The 26,048-nt window shown below is 33.3% G+C and overlaps 1 protein-coding gene across 3 annotated transcripts in view; it reads right to left on the bottom strand.

The window, feature by feature from the left end:
* The window catches only part of GRIK1 (glutamate ionotropic receptor kainate type subunit 1), a 154,621-nt gene that overhangs the window by 21,584 nt on the left and 106,989 nt on the right, over positions 1-26,048 (bottom strand). For 2 of the 3 annotated variants that reach the window (XM_039368872.1, XM_039368873.1), the window contains exons 8-12: positions 22,935-23,042; positions 16,148-16,192; positions 9,852-9,965; positions 6,771-6,974; positions 5,266-5,489 (exon numbers count right to left, since the gene is read on the bottom strand). In XM_039368872.1, the coding sequence (XP_039224806.1) occupies positions 5,266-5,489; positions 6,771-6,974; positions 9,852-9,965; positions 16,148-16,192; positions 22,935-23,042 (695 nt within the window). The remainder of the gene's footprint in view (positions 1-5,265; positions 5,490-6,770; positions 6,975-9,851; positions 9,966-16,147; positions 16,193-22,934; positions 23,043-26,048) is intronic. The other variant, XM_039368876.1, reaches the window with a different exon arrangement.

Raw genomic sequence — 26,048 nt, 5'->3', positions numbered from 1 at the left:
TTGAATTTTTAGAATTGTTATGCAAAATTATTTTAAAATCACCAATATTATTTTAAATTTGTTACCCATGGATTATTGCAGACTGATAATTTCACAGTTGCAGGACATATTTTCACAATTATAAATATAGCCTTAATTGACAATATCATGCCAATACAATAGCTACTTTAACTATATATTTAAGCTTTGAATATATACATTCTTGTTACTGAGCATTGTGTTAGACACGAAGCAATGAACATAGATAATAATGAAGGTACTGATTGAAACAGTTTGTAGTTTAGGATGCTGTTAGTTAAATAATATAATCATCAGTATAATAGCTAATTAAAAAAATCAAAATGAGATGGTTATTCAAGAAAACATGTCTTGCATGCATAATATGGCAAATACTATTTAAAAATACTCCACCAAGCTCTTGAATTTGAAATTCAAAATTAAAATAAACATTTTAATTAACAACATGGGATCTAATTATGGTAACAACAGGACTGTGCCAGCATTGAAGCAGAATATGCTTCAACTTAAAAGGTAATATTGAGATTTTTAATCTATCCACCACCATTTACAATTTTATGTGCTCAGGTTTCCATGTCTATCAGACAAATAGCACTACAGGCAATATTGGGACTGACTAAGCACGCCATGGGATCAGAAGACAATGGATGGACAAAATAACTAGTGGCATTATATATAAGTGTACCTGGGAAAGAAAATTTCATCATTCCAAAATCCTGAAACTGAAAGTGAGCCCAGCTCTTCTGCAGAAGACAGGGACTATGTAAATTCTAGTCTGTAGGTGCAATCTTGTTAGATAAAATATATAATCTCTATCAACCAAATTAGGTATAATCATAATGCATATATAGGGAGTCCTCGATTTACAACAGTTCATTTAGTGACCATTCAAAGTTACAATGGCACTGAAAAAGGTTACTTATGACCAGTGGTGGGATTCAAATATGTGAACAACCGGTTCTCCGTGTGGATGCAGCTTCCGGAAGTCTATTCTGGGCCTGGGCAACAAAAAAAATTAGCTACTGGTTCTGCCAAAGTGGTGCGAACCAGCTAAATCCCACTACTGCTTATGACCATTTTTCAGACTTATGCCGACTGTTGCAGCATCTGCATGGTTATCAAAATTCAGACACTTCTCACCAGAAAAGTCAATGGAGAAGCCAGATTCACATAACAACGTTATTAACTCAACAACTATAGTGATCCACTTAACAGCTGTAGCAACAAAGATAATAAAATGGGGCAAAATTCACTTAACAAATGTCTCACCTAGCAACATAAATTTTGGGCTCCATTGTGGTCATAGGTCAAGGAGTACCTGTATACAAGGGGATATGCTCAGTAGCGTTTTGTCAGTATGTAGTATTTGAGGTTTGTGGAAGAAATTATTCAAAAACCTATAGTCTGCCTTTCATACAGAGAGAAAAGAGAAATAATACCTTGAGTAAAAATAAAAGTAAAATATTCTGAGGGAATATTGGGTTTGAATGAAATTTCGTTTATTTACTGAACTCCCTTATATATAAGGAAATTAAGAAAAACTAGGCAGAATCACCAAAGCTCAAAGAGACCCAAAGAAGAAAAGAAAGAGTAAAAAGCACTGAAGGATAAATGGCTACTCAATTCCTCAGTGGCCACATCTGTTGGAAAATAAAATAGAAAATAAAACAAAGCATCCTGACAATTCCAATGTGATTGGAATTCTGATTCTTTTGTTTGTTTGTTTGTTTGTTTGTTTGGCAGGAGAGGTCTTCTGAACACCATCTTGGTGCAAAAGCCTAAAGAAAGTAGAAAAAGTGCTGCAGTAATTCTACGCAACTGAGCTGGCCAAGCCTTCAGATATTGATATGTAATGGAGTAGTTATGCATCCATCCATCCATTCATTCATTCAATTTCTATAGCCATCCAACTCAGTCAAGTGACTTTAAACAGAAAAGGGGGGAAAAAAGCTTGTCGAAGCAAATAAAGCAAAATAAAACAACGCAAAGCATAATATACAATAGTATATGCTAGAAAATATTTGTGGAATTTCCATGCATAACCAATCCTCTTTCCAACAGTTTTTTAAGAAGTCAAAGAAAACATCCAAGTTCAAATTATATTGAAATTACCATTTTACAGTATAGTATTTTATGAATTATTCTGCTCTTGACTAATATTCTGTACTTACAAAGTGTGATGTTGAACAGGGAGACATTCCTTTCCGGCTTGAAAGGATGGGGACCATCTACTTTTATTATGCATATATACACATTTTACTGCAGTTTTCAAACCTTGGGGCCTTCAGTTCTCAGTTACCATTGCTATAACTTAAGAATTTAGAAAGTTTAAGTCACCTCATCTGTGGAAGGCACCCAGATTAGGCATTTAGCACATAGAAAAAGGAGCAACCTGCATTACCAGCTTGCCCACTAGTTAGCATCAGCTATGGATCTACATTTGAAATTGACTGCAGTCCATATCAACCTATGCCATAGTCATGCAAAATTTTAGATTTCAGGGTATTTCCAAGTGATTTACGATATTTACAGCGCACCTGTTCCAGTTAGTTTCTAACAGCAAAATGGAAAGATGGAATGGAGAACTATCCAGTTACACCAAAGAAAATGCCTCTTTGTCAAAGGGCAGAATTCTGAAGCCAAGTATAAATATCAGACAAAATTCTTGTAGGTGTTGACTTTTATATAGAGATTATATTTCCCTATCAATTATTCCTGTTCCTAGCTTTACAGAAATTAAATACATTACTTATTTAAAAACAGATAATCACCACCTTTATAAATTGCAGGAAATTTAACTTTATTTTCAATATTTTTTAAAGAAAAATAAATAATATTATGTGAGAAGCTTTTAAATGTGGTGTCTAAGCCTATTGTATTTCTTTTATTCACTCTAGTGAAAGCCCGAGGATGTTAGCATATTGTATTGAAGTTGTTATGGAGGAAACAAATAAAATTGGATTAAAGTCTAATTCTGAAGTCACCTGTTGCAGCTGTGTACAAAATTATGTATATATAATTTCCTTTGGAGGTATTAAGAAAATGTCAATATGAAGTTTTGCATAAGGTGCAGGATGTAATACATTCTAACTTTCACTTGTAGTTCAAGGCATCAGGTAAATTATCAATTAATGTCTCAAATTGCGATACATCTTATGTTCTAATTCTGCCGTTTTAAAATTCTATCTTCTAAAAATATTTTTAATTCTATTTTTTAAAACTAATTTCACAGTTACTCATTTATTCTCCATAGCAGAGCCTATTAATCCATTATAATCTTGACAACCTTATGTAAAATGAAATGTAGGACAATTTGAAGGTATGAATAGAAGGCTATTGCTTTTTACATCATTTGAATATGCAATCAGTAGATATATTTGTTATTAGAAGAATTACTTTTATGTTCCATTTCTCGATACATTTTTTTATACATAGAATCCAAAATGCATATAAGGGGCTAGAAATGAAGGACTTTCAGAAAACAGCTTTCACAGGAAGGATAAGGACATTAAATAAACTAAGAAACTTGATGACCGAGAAATCCTTGAACAAAAGTATCATCAACTAAAGCTGCCTTTTGTTTTTGTAGCTACATCACATAAATATAATTGCAAATCTTTAACTATGAAGATAATTAAACATAACATTTAGAAAAAAGAATGAACATAATGTGAAGGCTTCTAATTTAGCCTCATTGAATACTTTACTTATCTACTGAAAACTGTAAAATGATCAATCTTCATCCATTATCGAAAGGAAACACTAAATATACCAGTTTTACTTTTTGGACAGTATTTGCATATCCCAAAACCCACTCCATGTCAGAGATATGGCAGGTGGGGTTTTTAATGAAAAGTTTATGTCTGTGCTCTGAAAAAAAAAGTCTATTTGGGAAATTCCTATGTTTGCCAGGACACACTTTGTAAGAAGCAATTTAAATGTCTAAAGTGCTTTGCAAATTGGCATGGCAACCTTTTTGAGATTATTATTCATTTTAGACTTTTTCAATGTGGAATCAAGCCCTTGTTAGCAAAGGTTCCAGGCAGCTGATTTTTATCCATCTTTCTCAGTGGGAAAACAGAATAGTTTTCAGTCTTGCCTCATTACACAGGGGGAAAAAATCTGGCAATGATGATCAGATGGTTATTAGTCATTGCAAAGTTGTTGATTTACAAATAGTCAAATCTGTGATTCACAGTACAGTGATCATAGTTCATAAGCATTTATTGCTGCAAATGGTAGTTTTCAAGAGCATTGTATCAGATTTACATGAAAATCAAGGCATTAATTCACTACTTGCCTTGCTTTTGACACATAGAGCTAAGTAGAATAATGGTCTAAGATATTTTGTTACAAATGTTCTTTCATTGCCTTACATGAAATATGCAATTTGGTCTGCCAAAAAATAATAGCCTGATAGTACCTGTGCTCATTCAGTGCTACCATATTAAAATTATTTGTTCACATTTATTCAGTAGCTTTCAAACTTTTAATCTTCCACAATCTCTCCATGGCAATACATTTTCAAGATGGACTTTACATTGCTGGAGATTTTGTTAAATAAATAAGTTTATGAGGTTCAAATGAGGACCCAGACTGTTGGGGACAATATGCTAGCGAACATGGGATATATAGGGAGAAGTAAGGATAAGGAAGTAAGAATACAAACATCTTCCACCTGAGCTGGCATGATGTTTTTGTTCATTTCTGTTATGAGAGGCAAGAATATCTAGACAAAACAGGAAATATCACAACCTTATTATGGGATGTTTCTTAAGCTTTGGGTTAGAAATCTCTGTCATCCATCCCTTTGAACCTAAGCGTTCCTTGGAATATAATTTGAAAACCATGAAATAAAGTGTTAACCTGAGAAGGTAGTAATACAAAGAATGGAACCCAGACAATGGTACAAAGAAATTAACTGAACCTTTAGTTGTGTGCTTGCTTGTCCGTGGCAGGTAATGAAATCCTGGACTAGCTACTGTAGCTCTTATTACCTGATCCAGCAGGCCTCTTTCCTTTCTTTCTGCATGGATTGCAGCCATTCCAATAGCTTCCCAAATTCTTTATCTTCCATTACTTGCTTTTACAGTATTCAGCTTGGCAGATCACATTATTAGAAAGTAGTGATGCAGAAAATATAACTAGATTATCATTTCTGAACCAGGAATAATTTACATGTCCAGAGGTGTCACGCAGAGGATTGGATGTATTTTGCTATTACACAAGTGGGGCTTTTAAACTCACCGTGCAATGACAAAGAGCACACAGCTGACTCCCAGGCAGGCTAGCAGCACATACATCCAAATATCAGCAGAAAGAGGATTTAGAAAGGAGAAAACCCCAGGATTTGTACCATTTGGCTTCCGGTACAAAATACTGATTCCCAGCGTCATGAATGGCTTTGAAAAGTCTATAACTTTTTCTCTTACGTAGGTAATAGTGAGGGGAGCAACTGCCAGGTCAGCTTTCTGGGAATACAAATTAAAGAATTATCTACTCATTTCCACTGTAGAAACAAATAAACATATTTTTATTGTATCAGTTACTCTCTCAAGCATCAGTAGAGGTCAGACATGTCAAACTTGTGATGTCACATGACATCGCACAACATATCAGGATGGTTTTGCCATTGCTGGCAGTGGGGTGGGCGCGGCTTCCGTGTGACGTGTCCGGCCAGTGGGCCGGCAGTTTGACACTCCTGGTATAAGGTCAATAAATTTCAAACAAAAATGTTTTTCTCATTAAAGCTTGTTGAGAAAGGAATGGAAATGTGTAAAATTATTGTATTCATGTCTATTCAGCAGTAAGTTCCATTGCATTAAGGGGCCTTACTTCCAGAAAATCACTGTAAGAAGGCACACTTATCTTCCTTTTATTTATTCAAAAACATATAGAGCAAGGATGCTTTGTAAATAATGTATTTTATGATTACTGTATGTGATTTAGTGTTTCATCCTTTTAGGTGACTCTTGAGCGGTTATGATGAAGTGCTGTTGATAAACACTGAGTATGCAGAATCCATTAAGTGTAATAGAAAAAGTGAAACTGAGAGATTCCAAAGTGTTGTTTTTCAAGGGAAATTTTCATATAGAAATATAAATTTAAACTACAGTTTACTTAGATTTGATTCTACAGCTCTTCATGCCTCCTAATCCATATATAAGTTGGCTGTTTTGTCTGTGTTCTAACAGCACATAATGTTCATGTCGTAAGGAATGGGCTAATACAAAACATTATGCTCAGTGAATGAATATAGCCTCTCCTTCCCAAATGTTAACTCAACTATAAGGAGCACAGTCAATACTGATGGATAATACAAAATATTGTCCAGAAAGATATGAAGGACAACATTTTGGTCATCTCTAATCTAGAGAAGCAAGGAATAGAAACCATTAAGGTGAATAAAATTATAAGAAGAAAAGTGGCCGTCAGTCATTTCTTCCTCCTATATCTGCAGTTAAGGATAAAGGATGTTCAGAGTTCTTAAAATACATGCTTTACTAAGCATCACATGATAGCTTGGTTCACAGTAAGAGAATTGCATTGCATGTAAATTTTTAAGATAGGCGTTTCTGCGAAAAAAAAATCTCTCCATTTAAATTTTGTTCTTATAATCTACAGAGGAAAAAAGGTATAGAGGTTTAGTATTTTATATGTTTCTGTGATCAGTGATCAGTGTAAGTTTATGTGTTTCTGTTAGTGATCAGTGCAAGCTGAAATGAATGATCAAGATGATGATTCAATCTTACGTGATCTATGAGTTCTTTGACCATCCCATTCCATTCTCCTTTGTCATTCTGGGCTCCATATTTTCCATCAGATACTAGTTTTACTTCATAGATGAAGCCTAAAATACTTGATAACTCCTTCAATAAATCCAGGCAGTAACCTTCAAATCGATCATTACCATAAAGAGGTTTGTCAGATTTCTTGTACATGACATAGGGATCTTCCTGTATAAAAATACATGAGACATTCGTATAACCAGCTAGTTTTGAAATACAGAAAAAAATTAGTCATGTGCTAAAATGTATAGATGCTTAGCTTAATATCAACATTTTAATAATAATAATACCAAGAAGAAGAAGAAGAAGAAGAAGAAGAAGAAGAAGAAGAAGAAGAAGAAGAAGAAGAAGAAGAAGAAGAAGAAGTAGTAGTAGTAGTAGTAGTAGTAGTAGTAGTAGTAGTAGTAGTAGTTGGAGGGGACCTTGGAGGTCATCTAGTCCAACCCCTGCTCAGACAGGAAACCCTATACCATTTCGGACAAATGGCTGTCCAGTCTCTTCTTAAAAACTTCCAGTGTTGGAGCATTCACCGCTTCTGGAGGCAAGTTGTTCCACTGGTTAATTGTTCTAATTGTCAGGAAGTTTCTCCTTAGTTCTAGGTTGCTTCTCTTCTTGATTAGTTTCCATCCTTTGCTTCTTGTCCTGTCTTCAGGCACTTTGGAAAATAGCTTGACTCCGTCTTCTTTGTGGCAGCCCCTGAGTTATTGGAACACTGCTATCATGTCCCCCCTTGTCCTTCTCTTTGTTAAACTAGACATACCCAATTCCAGCAACCGTTCCTTATATGTTTTAGCCTCCAGTCCCCTAATCATCTTTGTTACTCTTCTCTGCACTCTTTCTAGAGTCTCAACATCTTTTTTACATCGTGGTGACCAAAACTGGATGCAGTATTCAAATTGTGGCCTTATCAAGGCATTGTAAAGTGGCATTAATATTTCACATGATCTTGATTCTATCCCTCTGTTAATGCAGCCCAGCACTGTGTTGGCTTTTTTAGCAGCTACAGCACACTGCTGGCTCATATTTAAATGATTGTTCACTAGGACTCCGAGATCCCTCTCACAGTTACTACTATTGAGCAAGGTACCCCCTACACTATACCTATACATTTGGTTTTTCTTGCCTAAATGTAGAACCTTACTTTTTTCACCATTGAATTTCATTTTGTTAGATAGCGCCCAGTGTTCAAGTCTGTCCAGATCCTCCTGTATCTTAAGCCTGTCTTCTGGAGTGTTGGCTATTCCCAGTGCTTTAAAAAAAAAAGGTGCCGGAACTCACACACGTCATACAACCCACCTTGCCTACCCTATAAGGTTCCATCCAAAAAAGGTGCTGGAACTCCTTTCTGGGCATCCTATGAGAAAAAAAGCCCAGGCTATTCCTACCAGCTTGGTGTTGTCTGCAAATCTGATGAGTTCCCCATCTATCCACTTGTCCAAATCATTGATGAAGATGTTGAAGAGCACTGGGCCCAGAACAGAGCCCTGGGGCACCCCACTACACACTTCTCTCCATGTAGATGTGGTTCCATTGAGGACCACATGCTGAGTACGACCGGTCACCCAGCTACGAATCCATCTGGTGGTAATGCTGTTTAACCCACATTTTTCTATCTTGTCAAGTAGTAGGTTGTGATCTACTTTGTCAAATGCCTTACTGAAGTCCAAGTAAATTATATCCACAGCATTCCTCTGATCCATTTTATCTGAATCAATTATGTAAAACATTAATGCTAGCTTGATTTATTTTCTGAGGTCATCACATAATTAAATCTGATTAAGACGGTAAAAAGAAAACCAGCTTGCAAGGATTCACTGCTTGATATATTTGTTCACACACTAAAAACTAACAACGGAAAATCTTAGTGTGTACTAAATCATACAGTTACTAGGATCACAGTCTGGTAATTTGGACCCAAGTTATTAGACAAGAGCAAACTCCATACTCAAAACCACCTTGAGGTTTTTTGCCTAGTTGTATATGGAACATAATGTAAGATAATTAAATAGAAAACACTGAGATAGTGTTTTCTAAGATTAATATTAGTATTGTGGTATTAGGACATATTGCTGCCTAAGATGCAGCAGCATGTGGCGACTCACACAGGTTAGGGTGCATCCATGTCACTCTGGTAAATAACATGGAAAATCCTATATTAATCTGTCAGTTCCCCCAGTCATAAGAAAAAAGAATATTAAGAATTACTGATCTTTTATGAAAGATCTAAGGTTGTTGTTTTAGATGGATTCATCATTTGACATTGTGGAAAGTTATGTTTTTAGGACCTAGATACCATTGAGTGATTTCATTCATTTTAAAAACATAATAAATAAAATAGGTTAACTTCTAAAATAGCCAAAATCTGATGAGAGCATGGTATATATGAGAATCGTTTAAGAGTAGGATAATTTATGAATTATTGACCATCTTAAAATTCGTTGTTGTTTTTTAAATGGACATAGCAACTATAGATATTCCTGGGCATCAGACTGTCAACCTCAATTTTATATATAGTGAATATCCACTATTGTTCAGAGGTACAATACAGACACGTCTATTTCTTTTCATTTTCTTCTCAAGATTGCTTTCTCAAACTTGTCTTTGAAATAAAACATGAACAGATTTCATCATAGACTCAAACACTATTTCTATGTTATAATGCATTTGCTTTAAACAAATAAGTGAACTTGGCTAAAATTATTTGGAAACACAATGAAGTTAGGAAGAAAAATATGAAGAGAAATGTGGGGTTTATAAAATATAGAACAATTTCATCTGTGACAAGATTTAGATGATTACCTCAGAGTATATGTGCTGTTAAACTGTGTGTGTGACATCTACAAGGGCTTATCTTACACTATTTAAATCCCCAGTTCTTGTGATGCTGTTACTATAGTACATTTTACTGGGGACCTCTGAAATACAGGTTTGTGATTAATAAAAAATGTTTTTTTAATTAGATAGACTGTTAGCAAAGCAAATATTACCTGTAAGAAAAATAAAGACAACTGACAGAAAATAACCAGAAAATATGCCAAAACTTACCAAAATAGTGGTGACTATGAGTGTTCGGTTTGCCAATGAATCTGTTATATTGGTAGGCCGGTCTTTATTGCTGTTAGTCATATTAAGGCCACGGTTTGAGTTCCAAACCCCAATCTATATAGAAGAAATTGGATATATGACTGCTAAGCAGTAATGTTAAGAAAATGTCTTTATACAAATGAATGTGTATTACAGATCTATTGTGGAAATTTTATTTATGATTCACATCACAGCAGCAGACTAAAACAGCAGCCATGACAGATACTAAAGGCATGGACCGGACATACCTGAAACTACCAATCTACAAGAATGATGAATTATCAACACAATCAGTTACATGAAATACACTGTTGAGATGGGATTAATTAAAAGGGAGTGATGTTAGTTGCATATTAGTTACCAGGATTACTTTATCTCAGAATACATGAGTTTTACATATTGCTTTTGTCTTCTTAATGAATATTTTGAAAATGGAAAATGAAAACCTATTTTCATAAAACACACTAAGAGTACGCTAACAGGCATAATCACTAATCCTTCTTCTCTGCTGAAAACAGTTATAGCTTAACTATTCTAATGATTGAATTAATAAAACGATCACTGACCAATGACACTTGGAAAATTGAAGCTGAATGGGAAAATTGAAGCTGAATGAAAAAAGAGAGAGATGATTTCCCATCCTCAGGGTCTTGAATAATATTCACAGAATATTATAAATGATTTGGCCCTTAAGAATTTCAAGGGAACATGACAATATCTAGTTGTGTGAATTGAAATTACAAAATGGGAATGGCATAGTCATCATTTCATCTTTAAGTTTAATGGTATTGTAATGGAGTTTAATGGAACTGTAGCAGAGGAACTATACTATAGTTGGCAGTTATTTATTTTTTTTGTAGTGTAAACACCAGCTTCAGGGAGGATTAAGTAACGTTAAGGGAAGAGGTGATTATTCTTGGCTATACAGTAGATAAGGGAGATCCAGCCCGGGCACTATTTGCATTGGCAGGGGAGGCCAAATAACAGGACTGGAGGTCTTTTCGTTCAGACGAAAGGAATAATTTTCTATGACTGATATTTATTTTGAAGATTAATACTATGATTTCATTAATGTCATATTTCAGTGAGTGAGTGAATTTTTAAAGATCTGATTCAAATACAAACAGGTTGAATAACCATTTGTTAGCTAGCAAATAGGGAAACTACATAAGAAAGGGCAATTAATCTGTCAAAATTATTCCTAGGTTTTAAGCGTTAGAAGAAAAACTGGAGCAAGGCATAAAGAAAGAAATCAGAAAAACAGAAATGTTTTCAGAAACTTACAGTGAAAAATGACAATTAAATAGTTCATGATTAACCATTAAAGCAGATCCATCAAGGATCAGCCTATAGCAACAGCGAGAGCAGATTAATGAAATCACTTTTGGGAGGCAAAACTACAAATGCTAAAATTAGACAATGGACATATCTCTTCCATAAACACATTGAGCACCTGCTTGACCATGTTTATAGTTTATATGTTTAAATACTGCATGCCTGTTAGACATATAAGATCTTTACTGACATAGCCAGTGATAGACAGATTCATTTCTAAGCTTACCAAAAATTATATTTAAGTCTGTCATATAGGACACCGTTGAATCTACATTTTGTTGAACGTAGCATAGGACACTAGTAGATCTTCAAAAATATCATTATTTAATGTTTTCACCAGGAAAAGCACATAATGGCTGTCTTGACTGATCACAAAAAAAGTTGAGTATAAATCGAGTCAAATAACAAACATCATCATTAGAAATCAATCAGATTCGACAATGTATGTATAGAAGAAAATATAGTTGTCAAGAAATTATTAGAATAAAAGAGACAGTAAAACTGCAAAAAAATAGAAAATGGATGGGAAGGGCAACACAAGGCTCCTCCAGCACAATGAATATAATTAAGAAAAAATAATGAAATGATTTCAGAATGCTGGAAGTACATTAGAGATTAGCATGGTGGTATGTCAAAGAGTGGAATTGAAATGAATTCTGTAAAAGATAATGGCAAAACAAAATGATGAAAATAGTCATAAATACTGTGAGAAGGTTAAAATAATTTAAAGATGCATGTGTTGACAGTGTAACTGGAGACATGTTAAAATATGGGATTGTTTTTTCTTAAGGAGAGATTGTTCAGCATGTATGTCAAGTCTGTATCTATGTTTGATGCCTAGAAGAATGCTGTTATTGTTCCCTCACATGAAGCAAAATGTTACAAGGTGGAATACATAAACCATAGACAGATTTATTAATTTTATTTATACAGTATGTCTGCTAATGAAGAAGCAGAGTTTAGGCAGCTTATAAAATTTGCATAATAAAACAGAATGCAAAATCACAATAAAGGTAATTAAAATAATGAATAAAATAAAGTCTGAAATTATAGAAAGTAGGGGCATAATATATAAGTTTTTACCTGTTTCTTGAAAGCTATGGAGATGGGAGGGAACTTTGGAGGAAAAACTACTCCAAAGGGGAGCTACTACAGAGAATGCTCAATTATTATCATTTTCTTTCAGGTGAAGATGATTGTTTTGTTATACCAGGAAAAAGATTTCTTGTTTGATGTACCAATTACCATCTGAGGATCAGTCTAAATATGAGATTGACTTTAATGACACTTTTCACTCCCAGTAGCAGCCTCCATGGTTTTACAAAGTTTAGAAAAAAATACACAATCTCAAGATGGTGAACATACCAATACTCTTTTCTCCTCCTATTTTCCCAACAACAGCAATCCTGTGAGGTAAATTGGGCTGAGAAAGAATGACTGGCCCCAAACCACCCAGTCAGCTATCATGCCTAGTGGGACTACAACTCACAGTTTTACTGGGACTATCACCTTGTTGACAATTTAATTTATTACAAATAGACCTGACAGTGAATCATCCTGAGTCTGGAATGCCTAGCAATTCAGTAATCTAATTCCAAGATTGAAGCTGGGAGGCCAGAAGTAAGATTGGAATCAGATTTTGAATTTCTTTTCCCCTGGAACAGCTTGAACTCATTAAGTTTGGCAGAATTCTGACTGAAAAAGTACAATCTGAACTGTGTTTTTTGCTCTTCAACAAATGATAGATAATTGAATTAGTTTGATTTAGAGCAAGTATATGATAAGCAGGATTAAATAATGGATTTTTTTTCATGAAAATGGAGTTGAAGGATTGTTGCTAAACAGCATAAGAGTAGTATATAATAGAAGTACAATATGAATGAAAGTAAATTGCATTTTTAGAAAATAATTAAACACTGAGTAGGGAGAAAGATAAGGCTTGTTTAATGTATTTATGGATCAATGTATAAAGAATGCTTGCAGTGATGTTATGCTGGCAGGAAATGTGAATGTGTGTGTATATTTGAATACGCACACAAGTTATACATAAACTGGAACAAGTAAATAAATGGCCTGGAAAAGTGTCTACTAATGATGGGGATATAGATAGAGACATTTTAATACACTATGTGCAAATTCTTTTAGGAAAATAACAAGTAAGTTTGTAGTTTGATGACATGGGTGAATGTGTGTCAAAGTAAGTAAAAATCAAGATATATAATTGTGTGCTTCTGTCTCCCTTGTTTCTGGAAGTGAGGCTTAGATATGTCACAAGAAAGAAAAAAAATATTGTGAATGTGATGATAATGGGTATGTTATCCATGGTTAAAAATGAATGGATGATGAATGAATATAAATTATATAAATATAAAAATGAGTGGCCAGTGTGAAAAAAGGGATGGTTTAAGTCAGATAGACAGAAATTATGAATACATGAAGAACATGTGAATGAACTGAGAGGGAAAAAAGAGAATATTAAAAAAAGTTATGACTGGAGACAGATGATGGGATTCTCAGAAGGAGAAAGAGGAGCAGTGCACAAAGGAATGCTTGCTTGGTCAGGGAGAAGGCCAAAGATGGTTTGCAAGGGTAACAAGTTATGTGGAGATATTTTTTCTGAATTAGTAAATGGTGTTATAAATAAGATTAAGCTATATTCCATCTGTTGGTTGGCCTTTTCTCAAGTATCAAAATCTGATGGCAAACTCAAAGCAGAACTATACTTATTTTCTACTTCTACAAATCCAGAATAACAGTGCCATTTTTTCAGATAATTATTTAATTATTATATGCATTTATAAAGAAATCAATTCAACAACATTGATTCTAAAACTAAGAATATTGTTATATCATAAAGTAGGGTTATTTGAAAGGAAAAGATACCCTATGAATATTTTCATTTTTTTCCCCAGAGAAGTATACCATTATACAAGAACCAGGGAGAGGAGAACCTTTGGATATTGATGGAATCCAAATTTCATATATCTCATCCAAAATGGAAAAGGAAAATTGAAATGATAGTTCCTTTATGAATGATAAATTAATGGTTGTCCTCTTTCTCTGAGCAGTAAAGTCATAAAAATAAGAAGATGCTATATACTAACCTTGACCAATCTTCTAATTTTTTTGGTGCTGACCACCACAGCAAATCTCAGATCTATGCTTCCCAGCTACTTGAGATATACTGACTCAACAAGATTACTGGTTATTGAGAATGCTGAGAAAATTATTTCCTCTTTCTCTCCATCTCTGGAAGCTAGACTTCTACTTCCCTCCATTTCTACCCAAAGGCACATTTTTTAGTATACCTTTTCTCTCATGATCTCTTCCTTAAGAGTCTGATTTGCTGTTCTGCTGGGTCCAAACCTAGGGATACCCTGGCAGTGATAGAACCACAGTCTTCTGCATGTAAAGATTCTATGCTTTTGCAAATTGCCACCTTGTATTTTAAAATATTTTAGAATGTTTGAAATGTGGGCAATGAGAAATTATAAAAACACCAGTATAAAAACAAAAAAACACCAGTATAAAAACTAAAACCAACCAGCACAGTCACAAACAGTAGAAAATAAAAATAGAACCACAATACATTAACATTAGTGGGATCACAGTGTTAGTTAGTTTTACAGCAATGAAAGATCAGAATTGTGTTTGAAGGAATAACATCACGGATCACATCACTAGGGGGAATTCAGACTTATTGCAGTTTAGTGACAATTTACAGTGTATTATGTGAGAAATACTTCCCAACTCATGAATTGAATAAGTACCAAATTAAATTAATTCACATATATTAAATTAAATTAATTTACATATATTATTACATGTCAGATTGTGAATGATAGTTATCACTGACAATAAAAATATTAAGAGTATGCAAATTGGTTCTGATTCTGAATTTAAGGCTTTGCCTCAAGAAACCAGACTTATTTGCCTTCATTAATGACTCCAAATGATCTGAATCATTTACCAAATTGAATCTTTGCATTCAGCTTTAAATAATTTTTTGTTCTTTATTATTAATTAGCTTTAGTTTAATAATTAGGTATTTTATTAGGAATACAACTCAAACTAAATACAGTATACTGAGCCAATAGGTGCATTATGCAAAAAAACCTTTATTTCCTGATTTATTTATTTGTGGTACAAAAACATGTGATAGAAGCACTCTGAGATTTAAGAAACAGGAAGTGATTCTATTTAATGACACTGAAATTTTTTTCAATATGTATGGGAATTTATTATGGATGCATTACTTGTCGTTCCAGTGAACAGCACTCAATATGCCTCTTACATGGATAGAAATGTTCTTTGATCAAAAATAATTTACATCTATATTATAATTGATATTAGTTTTTATACACGCACATGAATATATATTATATTAGTCCATAATAAGCCAAAAATACTATTCTGTATCATCTACAGCAATGTTGCATTGATCAAAACATTTTTTGTAGCTGCATTCAGTGCTCACCAAAACAAATTAAAGGATCAGATGATTATAAAGTACAAATTGATGGTAAAGCAATATCTTGAAATGCATTTAGCACCCTTTTTATTAAATCTTTCATTTACCATTACAAATCCTTGAAAGAGGGAGAACTTTATTCATTCATAAAGCACAATGAAAATTTAATTTTGATTTTTGGCAGTACAGCTAATACTTTGGTTGACTAGGATTTGGATTAAACCAGGTTGATAATATCATTGTGTTCTAAATTGTAATAATCTTTATTATATATTCATCCTGGTCTATTGTGTAGCAAGACTTCCTATATGCTCAAAAATCTGTTTTGCACAGGAAAACACATTCCAATATATTGTCTCTAAACTGCAATTTAATATCATTTTTCAAAATCCCAAGGGACAGTTTGAGACTTGAAGCAACAGTTCCTTACACAGCTTGTCTAGATACAAACCTTCTTCCAAACTTTATATAAATAATTAGACACTTCACCAGCAGCCTTAATTTATAAAAGAACAAAAAAGAACACGTAACAATTCTTCATTAAAAATAAAATGCAAAACTACTATAGTTGTATACATAGATTGTCATTATAATTCTCTAATAGCATTAAGATTTACTGAGTTAATTATTGCTAGATTGAGACATTATTGATTTAATAATTAATAGTACTGAACTTTCATCTATCTAAATTAGAAATGCCTTCATGTTGATTTTATTTCAATTTCCCGTATTTCTTCACATGCATTTTTCTTTAGGCCCTTTCTTTCAGAAAACTTCACAAAATGCATTTTGAGCTTTTCCCCCCTGTTCTATTCTTGTAATATATAAGTACTACAATACAATGATCATATATGGTAACAGGAATGATTTGGACAATTCTTTTCACTTTAATAGTTATATAGTTTTTGTTGTAAACTAGAGCCAGGTTTTGACATAATTGACTAATTAATTAATTAATTCTTCTATTGAAAAAAGTTGGCTGATCAATCAAGTAGCTAAATGAAGAGATGAATCAAGCTAAGGAATATACATCAGGTAAGGCTGAATTTGAAATTGAATTAAGCTTCCATTGATTATGTAGTTCCAACCAATTTGTATGTACCACATAATAAAACTTTGTGAGAAGTATAACATTTGAATACTGTGGATATACAGATACTACTGTATGTATGCTAAAAGATTCTACCCTTGTCTATCACTCTTCCAAAATAAGGAGAGAAGGGGATAAACAAGTAAAGTTGAATCCACAATGCTGAACTGGGTTCAAACTGGACTATATGGTCACTATTAATTCCAAAACCAGATCTAATCTTATGGGATTCTAAAGTCCATCTTGATAAAATAGTATAGCCTGGTAGTTTTGCTTATATATGGATCTCTTATTGAAAAATTTATGAATATCAACTTATGGCATGATGTCACCTCATGGAAATATAGTGTTTGTGAAGGATGTACATTTAAAGGGTTTAAGAAAGATCTCTGTCCATTCAGCCTGTACACACAGATATACATGCAGTGCTTTACCAAAGTAATTTGGTAAAATAAAATATTCGTGTCTCTTGCCCTGAACACATATCTTTTATTTTTGCAGAGATTTCTCCATATTGTATATAATTGTGAGCATTAGCTATGTGTGTATTTGTGAGGGATGTGAAAGTGGAACTGTATAAACTCCAAAAGAGACTTCCAAACCCTTATTTCTTATAAGGAAAGTTGAAGTCTATAAGATCATTTTTACAATGCAAATATGCCAATAAGGGTAGTTTGCAGAGGAGTAAAAACTTGTACGCTGTGAAATAACATAAAACAGACTTGATGCTTCTATTTCAAATATGGAGCTGTATGTGGGCACGGCCATCTATTACATTCATCTATGCATATGTTACATAAATTGTAGCATTACAATAAAGTGGCATATCTGAATGATATTGGTTTCAAGATTCAAATGTAGATCAATATACCTATTATTCAGTTTATATACATTTGACTGATTTTGGGTTTAGAATGTCAAAATCCAGTATATGCATCCAAGGTTAAGCATATGATTTCAAATTTGTAACCTTTGAACCTGAGCACAAGATCATGGATAATTCCTAGTTTCGGGTATTGTAGATCCTTGTCTACCTACACAATATGCTGTGGCTTTTGATAATTAATTAGTATTCTACACCAATTCTTAGATATAAAGGCATATCAATTAAATTTACAATATATTTATGCATTTGGGCAGCTGTAAATATAAATGATCATAGACTGGAAGCAACCATTTTTCGCTTGTACATATATTATTAAACACAGATGTAAGTAAAAAAGTATTATATATCCATTCCCTTTCAAACATATAGCACATTCTATTTATTAAAATTAAAGCATGAAAATAAGTAATTAGACTGTGTATTGCTAATACATTTATTTCTTTGATTTATGATTGATTTATAGTTTATATAAATCTTTGTATATTCCAATGCTCAAGGTAGTTTATAAGAATCTACAGGTTACCTATTACACACCGGGTTTGTGTTAAATTCAAAGGGTCATTTTTATTAATTTTTCCATATTTGTTTCAAAAGAGATTCATTATAAACATAATACAGATGCAAATAAGTTTTGCTTTATTTAGCTGAAGGGAAATAAATGTCACTTTGAAAAAAACAGTTATTAAATTATGACATTCAACAATTCAAAGAATATTTAGTGTTAATAGTATCAGTGGCAATAAATATTCAGCCAATGGCATATACATTAGTTGAAATAGCAAGCACATAGCTCTTCAAAACTAGTTATAATGATTTGGATCCATTCTTTGGTATTGAGAGAATAATAAAGAGCCAAAATATCAGCATATTTGTAAGAAGTTTTACAGGAAGATATGTGCATAAATACTTACATTGGGTGAAAAAAAGTCACCTGTTTCAGATTTTTTTAGCATTTAGTTCTTAGTCATTCTTGCAAATTCATAAAGCTTCTAATTATGTAGGAACTATCATATTTAGCTCCTGATTAAAAATAAAAGTTGCATGAGCTGTAGGAAGTTCTGCAAGGTTTATATTAAAGACGAATGTCACAAGTAAACAATTTGATAACTTCACACTAGTGCTGTCAATTGGTACAAACCATGAAGTGTATATTGTTACAGAAATAGTGAAATAAATAAGATATTCATAAGAGTGAAGAGTGTCCTTGCAAGTAGAGCCTTTTGGGGAAGCAAGGTGGAAACCGTTCCAGACTGCACACAGTCTTTTTTCTTAAATTAAAAAAATATCAGATTTATGCCATATATTCAAGTTGTAGTACACCAAGATCAGGAACTTTTTCTGTATTTTGCAACTTCTCACACACATTCCATTTACCTATTATTGGTCCATTTACTTATTATTAGTTTCATCAATATAGGCTCTGATGGCTTCTTTTCTCTAGGCCTGCTTGAAAGATAAATTGCCTCAGAGTCAGTTCAAGAAGCTTTCCATTCTTAACTAGCCTACAGAATGCTTGCAGAATCAGCTAAAGTTTGTCTTTTTAAAACAGAACCCCCGGTTAAAAAAGCTGATGTTCAGAAACTATTCAATAAAAGGAAAAATCACAGAAATAGCTCACTGTCTGGGATACGAGGTAGAAGTGTCTTTAAAATTAATTTTTGGGAAATGGAATTGGCTACTTTTACAGTTGAGCAGCAACAAATAAGAACTATACCATTCTCTATCCCAAAATATATGAAATAAATTATTCCATTAAGTCAGCCACAAAAGTAGAAAGTGTCTTTTCTATCACATCTAATCCTATACTGTAGATTTAAAGGAAACAAGGCTAGGCTGTCCAAGAGATTATAATTCTACACTTGACTCTGTCTCCAATTAGTTTTGATACACATAATTCTAGATTAAAATTTTAGTGCATGAAAATTACTAGCATACTAAATCTAAAAGGTCTCAAATAACAAAACAAATAAATATTTCCTGTATTTATTGAAACTGAGCTACCCCCTTAAAATTCCTGCTTGATGTCAAATTGACCAACAACTGTTTCCTCCTGTTTTGAATTCACTATCTCGAGATCAGATCAACAAGCTTCCTGAAAACATCAAACAATAAAATATTGATATTGGTTCCGATTTAACTTTTAGGACCTATTTGTTTCTTATCTTCCTTCTGTAGCTGGCTGATGAAGAGAAACACACATACACACACACACATACACACACACACACACACACGTCAGTATTGCTAATACTCCTTAAAATAGGTTACACTCCATAAATCTTCACATTACTGGACAAATGGAGTAATGAAAAACAAAGATATGCCCCGCAAATCAGTAAAATCTATTAATTTATTTGTACTTGCATGCTTTCAAACTGTTAGCTGTGCAGGAACTCAGGCAAGTATCAGGAGCTCACCCCATTGAGAGCAGCTTGGGTTTCAAACCCAGGCTGTCAATCAAAGAAGAACCTAATATATTAGCAAAAAAATATTCTTATCTAACCTTTGTAGACAAAAATCCACTTAAGTGGCCTTTCAGAAATTATTAAAGAAATGCAAAATGCAAAATGTATTTGTTGATAGAAACTCTCAATATCCTCAGAACTCCAATGCGAAATCAGAATAGGATTGAGTAGCACAAACATTTACAAAATTAAAGCATTGTTTGGCATCCTCTGAACTGGTCTGAACATTAGATAGTAGAGAGAGATGTAGGAAATAGGAAATATTTTCTGTTTTATCTATACTGTAAACGTCTACTGATTCACAACATAAAATATGCTTTTGTAAAAGGGGATTTTTAAATGGAAAGAAATATGAGAAGATAGGAAATACTGTATTTTGAAGGGTGTTATGTCCTAGCATTTACAGAACAAATATGCAGAGAACTCACATATTAGACATACATAATTAAGTATGTTACAAAGTTTCTTATAAAACAAGTGATTCCATTCACGACGAGATCCAAGTTTGGGATCACTCCATAATGGATCTTACCTTAGAACACTGAATCTTAGTGTCCAGTTGGATCTTATTCTTGGGCAGTGCGTGACAGAGCATGAAAATAAAGTCAACCTTTCACATACCTTTTCACATTTCTGTGATAAACAGATTGAACTAAAGATGAATGAGATATGTATAACAATAATTCAGGAAATTAAGAATGTGTAGAACTTATTGCTTATTAATCCTATACCTGGTATTTTTTTTTAATAAAGATCAGTTATGCATCATTTTTCAGTACTGCTTCATTGAAGAAGTGACTTTTATGTTTTGTGCCAATTGACAGCCCCTCTGGAGAAGCCTATGTCAATGACCTTGATACGAAGAATTGCATACAACACAAATAGGTGAGATAATGCAGAGCATATGACAGTAATATCAAGTCTTGCAAGCCCATCTAAAAAGGATGAACAACACACCATATTGTGCCTTGTGTTGGATGTTCTCTGAATTTGGTAGGAGTAATAGTATAAATAACAACCTTTTGTTTAGAAGCTTTAAATACATTGGGGCATATTGGACCAGTTGAGGAAAAGCGCTATAATACACTAAAAAGCATCTTTTTAAAAAAACAAACAAACAAAAACCCACCGTCAAGATAGGGCTGCATGGAGGAGCCTTATCTTCTATTACAATTGCTTTCTTGAAAGCCTTGTGAATAATTTCAAAGAGAAGATGGTGAACAATGGCAGAACTATAAAAGTGATAGCTTTTCAATATAACAAACCAGATCATGGCCTGCTGTAGCCAGCATAGAATAATTTCAGTATTTCCTTTCGTGGCCCAATGAGTGGATCAGAGAACCAAGGGGGGGACCACTAAACAATAGCAAAGAGATACCTAAATGCTTAACTCTTTGCTGTCCATTAGTGGTTATTAATTCTTGCAGGCCAGACCTGTACTGTGCCATCATTGCTTCCTGTTGTCTCCAAAAGCAACTTGTGTATGCAAGCTTCAGGTAGAAGACAGTACTGCTCCTCAAATATAGGTACTATTGATCACATACAATGAGATGTGGGGTTTACCATGAGCCCAGAGAAGTCTCCTTCTAACCTTGGTAGAGAACATAGAAGGAACACTTTGGTAACAAATAAATAAGAAAATAAGACTATAAAGCAATGTCCTGTCTTAGATTTTACTGTGTTAGCAAAATACTCCAAAAGTCATTTTCTTATTTTGGAAGAGTAAAAAAAACGTTTTTGGTTTTCTTATCATTTTGTTTATGATAGTTATAATAGTTTTGAAAATTTGAGGAAGAAGAAAAGATAACGAATTCTCATAGGGAAACATATGCTTAAGATGAAAAGTCAACAACATGAATGCACAAATCATTTTTTCCAGATAAAAAGAGGATTTGCAAACCAACTAGAAAAGATAAGTTAAAGTTGGAAATCTATTACATTACATTACACATTGTTCAAAAAAATGTTCTCTATATATAGAAACAAATTTATTTGATTTGCTGATCTTGCACAAAGCCTCTGAAAAACAAGATTCTTTCAAGAGGATGCCAATGTTCTTAGGATAGCTTGATACAAAGCTTATCAAATTTACTTTTCTTTAAAATGAAAACATTTCCTTCTTTTTTAGGATAACAGAAATGGATGGGATAGTTCTAAGCCCATGCATAATACTGTGAAAATTGTTCACAATAAGGCATTTGTGAAATGTTACTATCCCCATTTCAAATTGTGAATAACATAGAGCCGTCTCCAGATTAACCTGCTTAAAAATATTATGGTCTATAATGCTGCAGGGAATATATTTAAAAAATAATTTAAAGAATGATGGTAGAATGTAGGCGCAATTTAAAATAGTTGTGGTCTCTACCTGGCATAATGGTAAGTGCTAAAGGAAGATATTGTCCTTATATCTAAACTTGTTTATATTAGTATATGGAATAAGAAAAACAACACAATTTGCTTATCTTATCTTTTTCAGAAGAAAACAATAGCAGTCTTCCAATTTTATGGCATTTCATTTTAACACATTATTCTCTTATGTTTGCTGCCAATATAAATGATTTTTAATAATATGATATGGGTCCATAGCAGTATTTTTTTCAATTTGAGAAAAAATTTTTTTTACATAGTTTGCTATGAGAAAGGCCTTGAATATTCATTTCAATGTGACTTGGTCAGCTTATGGTATAGGTAGCAATATATCCACCTGTAGTCCACTAGGCCTTTAAATATCTACAGTCTTGCTGACTGTACCATTTGAGTCATATTAGGAATACAGTGGTACCAAACTGGTTACCTTTTCCATTCCTTCTTCCTTCAGGCTGATGATATCCAAATCAAAATCTTTTCTTAAACCATCTGTTTTGTTGAAAGAAATCCGTCCTGTCAAACCATTCCAGCGGCCCTAAAAAAACAGATAAACAGGGAGACAGAAATATGATTATGTGCAGTATGTTTAGCCTCAGCTTTTATAAATCTATCAAAAATAGATGGGCAACTTCTATTCCTTGGTATAATTACTTTTGAAACTGATTAAAGTACCCTTGTTTGATTAATTCACTACTTTTCCTTAACTTATCATTTCATTAATAGCTAAGTAGTTACCCATACCATACCTTGGCTTAAGGGCTGCAGTACTGTCTTTTATAGTTGCGGCTGTTAAGCGACTGTGTAAACAGACAGAGGAAAACAGCTGCCTGACAAAGGCAGTTCCCTTCCATGCACAGAAGAACCTGAACAGTGCAGGAATGGAGCTCGGATCTTCAGAATCCAAACTTTATTTCTCTAATTCTCCAGTTCAGGAATTCCCCTCCCTTCCATCCACAGAAGGGAAGTTCTGCAAAGTTCCAAAGATCCAAACTTTCCTTTTGCAGTCTGACAAAGGATTTACACACACCCTTCCTTGTGTAGGGAGCGGAGGGGAAATCCTTCAGCAGGTAGCAACATTTTGGCTTGGGGGGGGGAGGGGAACCACATGTTCACAGGGTGCTTGGTAACAAGTTGCCAAGCACCCAAGGGGGACAGGAGACATTTTATGACATTGGAAGTGCTTTACAAATATTTTCTCAACTATTATAACTTCAAACGGTCATTAAACAACTGGTTGTAAGTTGAGGGCTACCTGTAATAATGATACCAAACAATACAAACATTGAAGCCAAAAAGCAGATTATGGACTGATGAAATTGAAAGAAAGGAATTTTAAGGAATATTAAATTATCATTTATCACAATATTATTCAAATCCTGGAACCATTAGCATAATTTATGACAAAAAGTAATAGTTTTTGAAGTGACTTGAGATAATAATATCTCCATTTGCACCTCATTTATGGTAACATTACTACCATACATTTTAAATATCTACTTTGATCTCAACCTCTTGTATCATAGATTTTTATATTGATCCCAAATCTTCTATTTCATGTCACTAATGTTCAGTATAAATCATATATAATACTCATTCATATAGGTAGGACAAGGCTCATACATGTCTTTTCTATTATTAGTTGGTCAGATGTTTAGACTGAATTTGGCATTTTTATCCACCTATCAAGTCCTTACCAAAATCCTGGGATAGGAAGAGGTTCATTGATGGTGTTTTAAAAACACAATGGTTATATCAATGTATTAGAAATGCATACATATTTGAATAATATTTTTATTAGAAAAGTATATATAGAATTCTAACTGTTTGTTATTGTAATGACATATTGTATTTTTTTTTGTATTTCTATCACAGTCTTTTAGAACACTTTTTATGTATACATCTCCATTACTATAATGCTGTTTTGTATTTTGCTCCCCTTTTCTTCTTTGTTATTAATTAAAAAACAATTTTATACATATTTTAAGCATTGATGAAATTGCAAGAAAGGAATTTTATATATATATATACTGCTCAAAAAAATAAAGGGAACACATCCTATAGGATTTTTTATAATATTAAAAAAATAAATTGACTCTTACGCTTCCATAAAGCTCTGTCACATCACAGCAATGTGATGTATACCAGTTAGGTTAACACAGAGACAGGCACATACAGCAGGACTGAAAGTTGATTTGATGATTACTTTTTGTTAGACAAATGGCTGTTCTGATACAGTTTAAGATGGATGTGCACTGAATTTCTGAAAACAAGGATATATAAAAATGCAGCACTCATAATACCCAATATGTAAATGTGTGTCCTTGTTATTCTGACATGGAACACACATAGAAAGCAGCTGTGCCCTTATATGATGAGAGCATAAAGAATGCACTTGTATTCACAACAGAATAAACTCTGCCTATATGTGCATAGAAAGTGAAGAGGAACTTTACTCATCTGTGACCTTGTAATACTGCAACCTATTTATTCTGTGTAAGGGTCACAAAGAGCTTGGCAGCTCCTAATTCCAATTCCAAATCTTCATATGTTCATTCATTCATATAAGTGTTCCAAACAAACAGACAAAATGACTGAATTTTGTCACTAACATTATGGGAAAATTGATTTCAATATGGTTTTAAAACCAACAATTTGTTACAAAGTATAAAGATGGCCTTGAAATCTGTTCTGCAGCTTGGTGTTTCTGTTTCTACATATGTGGTGGGTTGGTGTTTTGTTTTGTTTTGGGTTTTTTTTGGTTTTCAGCATTCAGCTTTTCTTTCAAATCTAGCAAATTATCTTGCCATGATAAGAAAAAATAGCCAAGTGTAGATCAAATGGTGAATATGATATATCTTTATGTACAGCTTATTTATTATTATTGCTCATTCAGCAGCTGTTTTAGGAAAATATTTTGGAGGGGACACATTTAGGAACAATTATTTAAACTAAATGAAAAGATTATACAATACACTGAAAAAGATGGACAGTGACCTTATGATTCTGACCAATTTTCTGAGGCTAATTGATTTGAAAAGGAAAATAAATGTGAGGAAAGAGATTGCTATATTTTTCTTCTCAAAAGTGCCATTGGTTCCTCCATTTATTATTCAGGAGGGAAAAAAGCATGCTTACTTTGGCAAGAAAATTACTGCTTTTTCTTAAGGAATATACTCATTTTCAAAGGGAGAGTGAAGCATTAAACTACTTTTAGATATCAAATGACATAAGATTATGGGAGGGGACTTTTGGGAAACAATTTAGTCTCCATAACTGATTGTATCTGAATATTGGTCTTAGGCGATATACATCATATCAATCCACATGAAAACTAGTGTTTCATTTGTACTATGAAATAATTGTAGGGTGTTTTGAATTTTTGTTTGGTGGGTTTGTTTTTGGTTTTTTTGGTCTTTTTGTGAAACTTGGACATTGTTAGATATCTGCAAAGCTACTTTTAAGTATATGTTTTCTAAAAGTTGCAATTAATGTTCATGAGATGACCAAAAGACCATGAGCTCAAGTCCTGCCTTAGCCATGA

Source organism: Crotalus tigris, unplaced genomic scaffold (assembly GCF_016545835.1).
Source record: "Crotalus tigris isolate CLP2741 ecotype Arizona unplaced genomic scaffold, ASM1654583v1 scf7180000020943.996319, whole genome shotgun sequence".
In the NCBI taxonomy this organism is placed as follows: Eukaryota; Metazoa; Chordata; class Lepidosauria; order Squamata; family Viperidae; genus Crotalus; species Crotalus tigris.
Note: the sequence above shows the minus strand (reverse complement) of the source record. Positions and strands in the feature narration are given on the sequence as shown.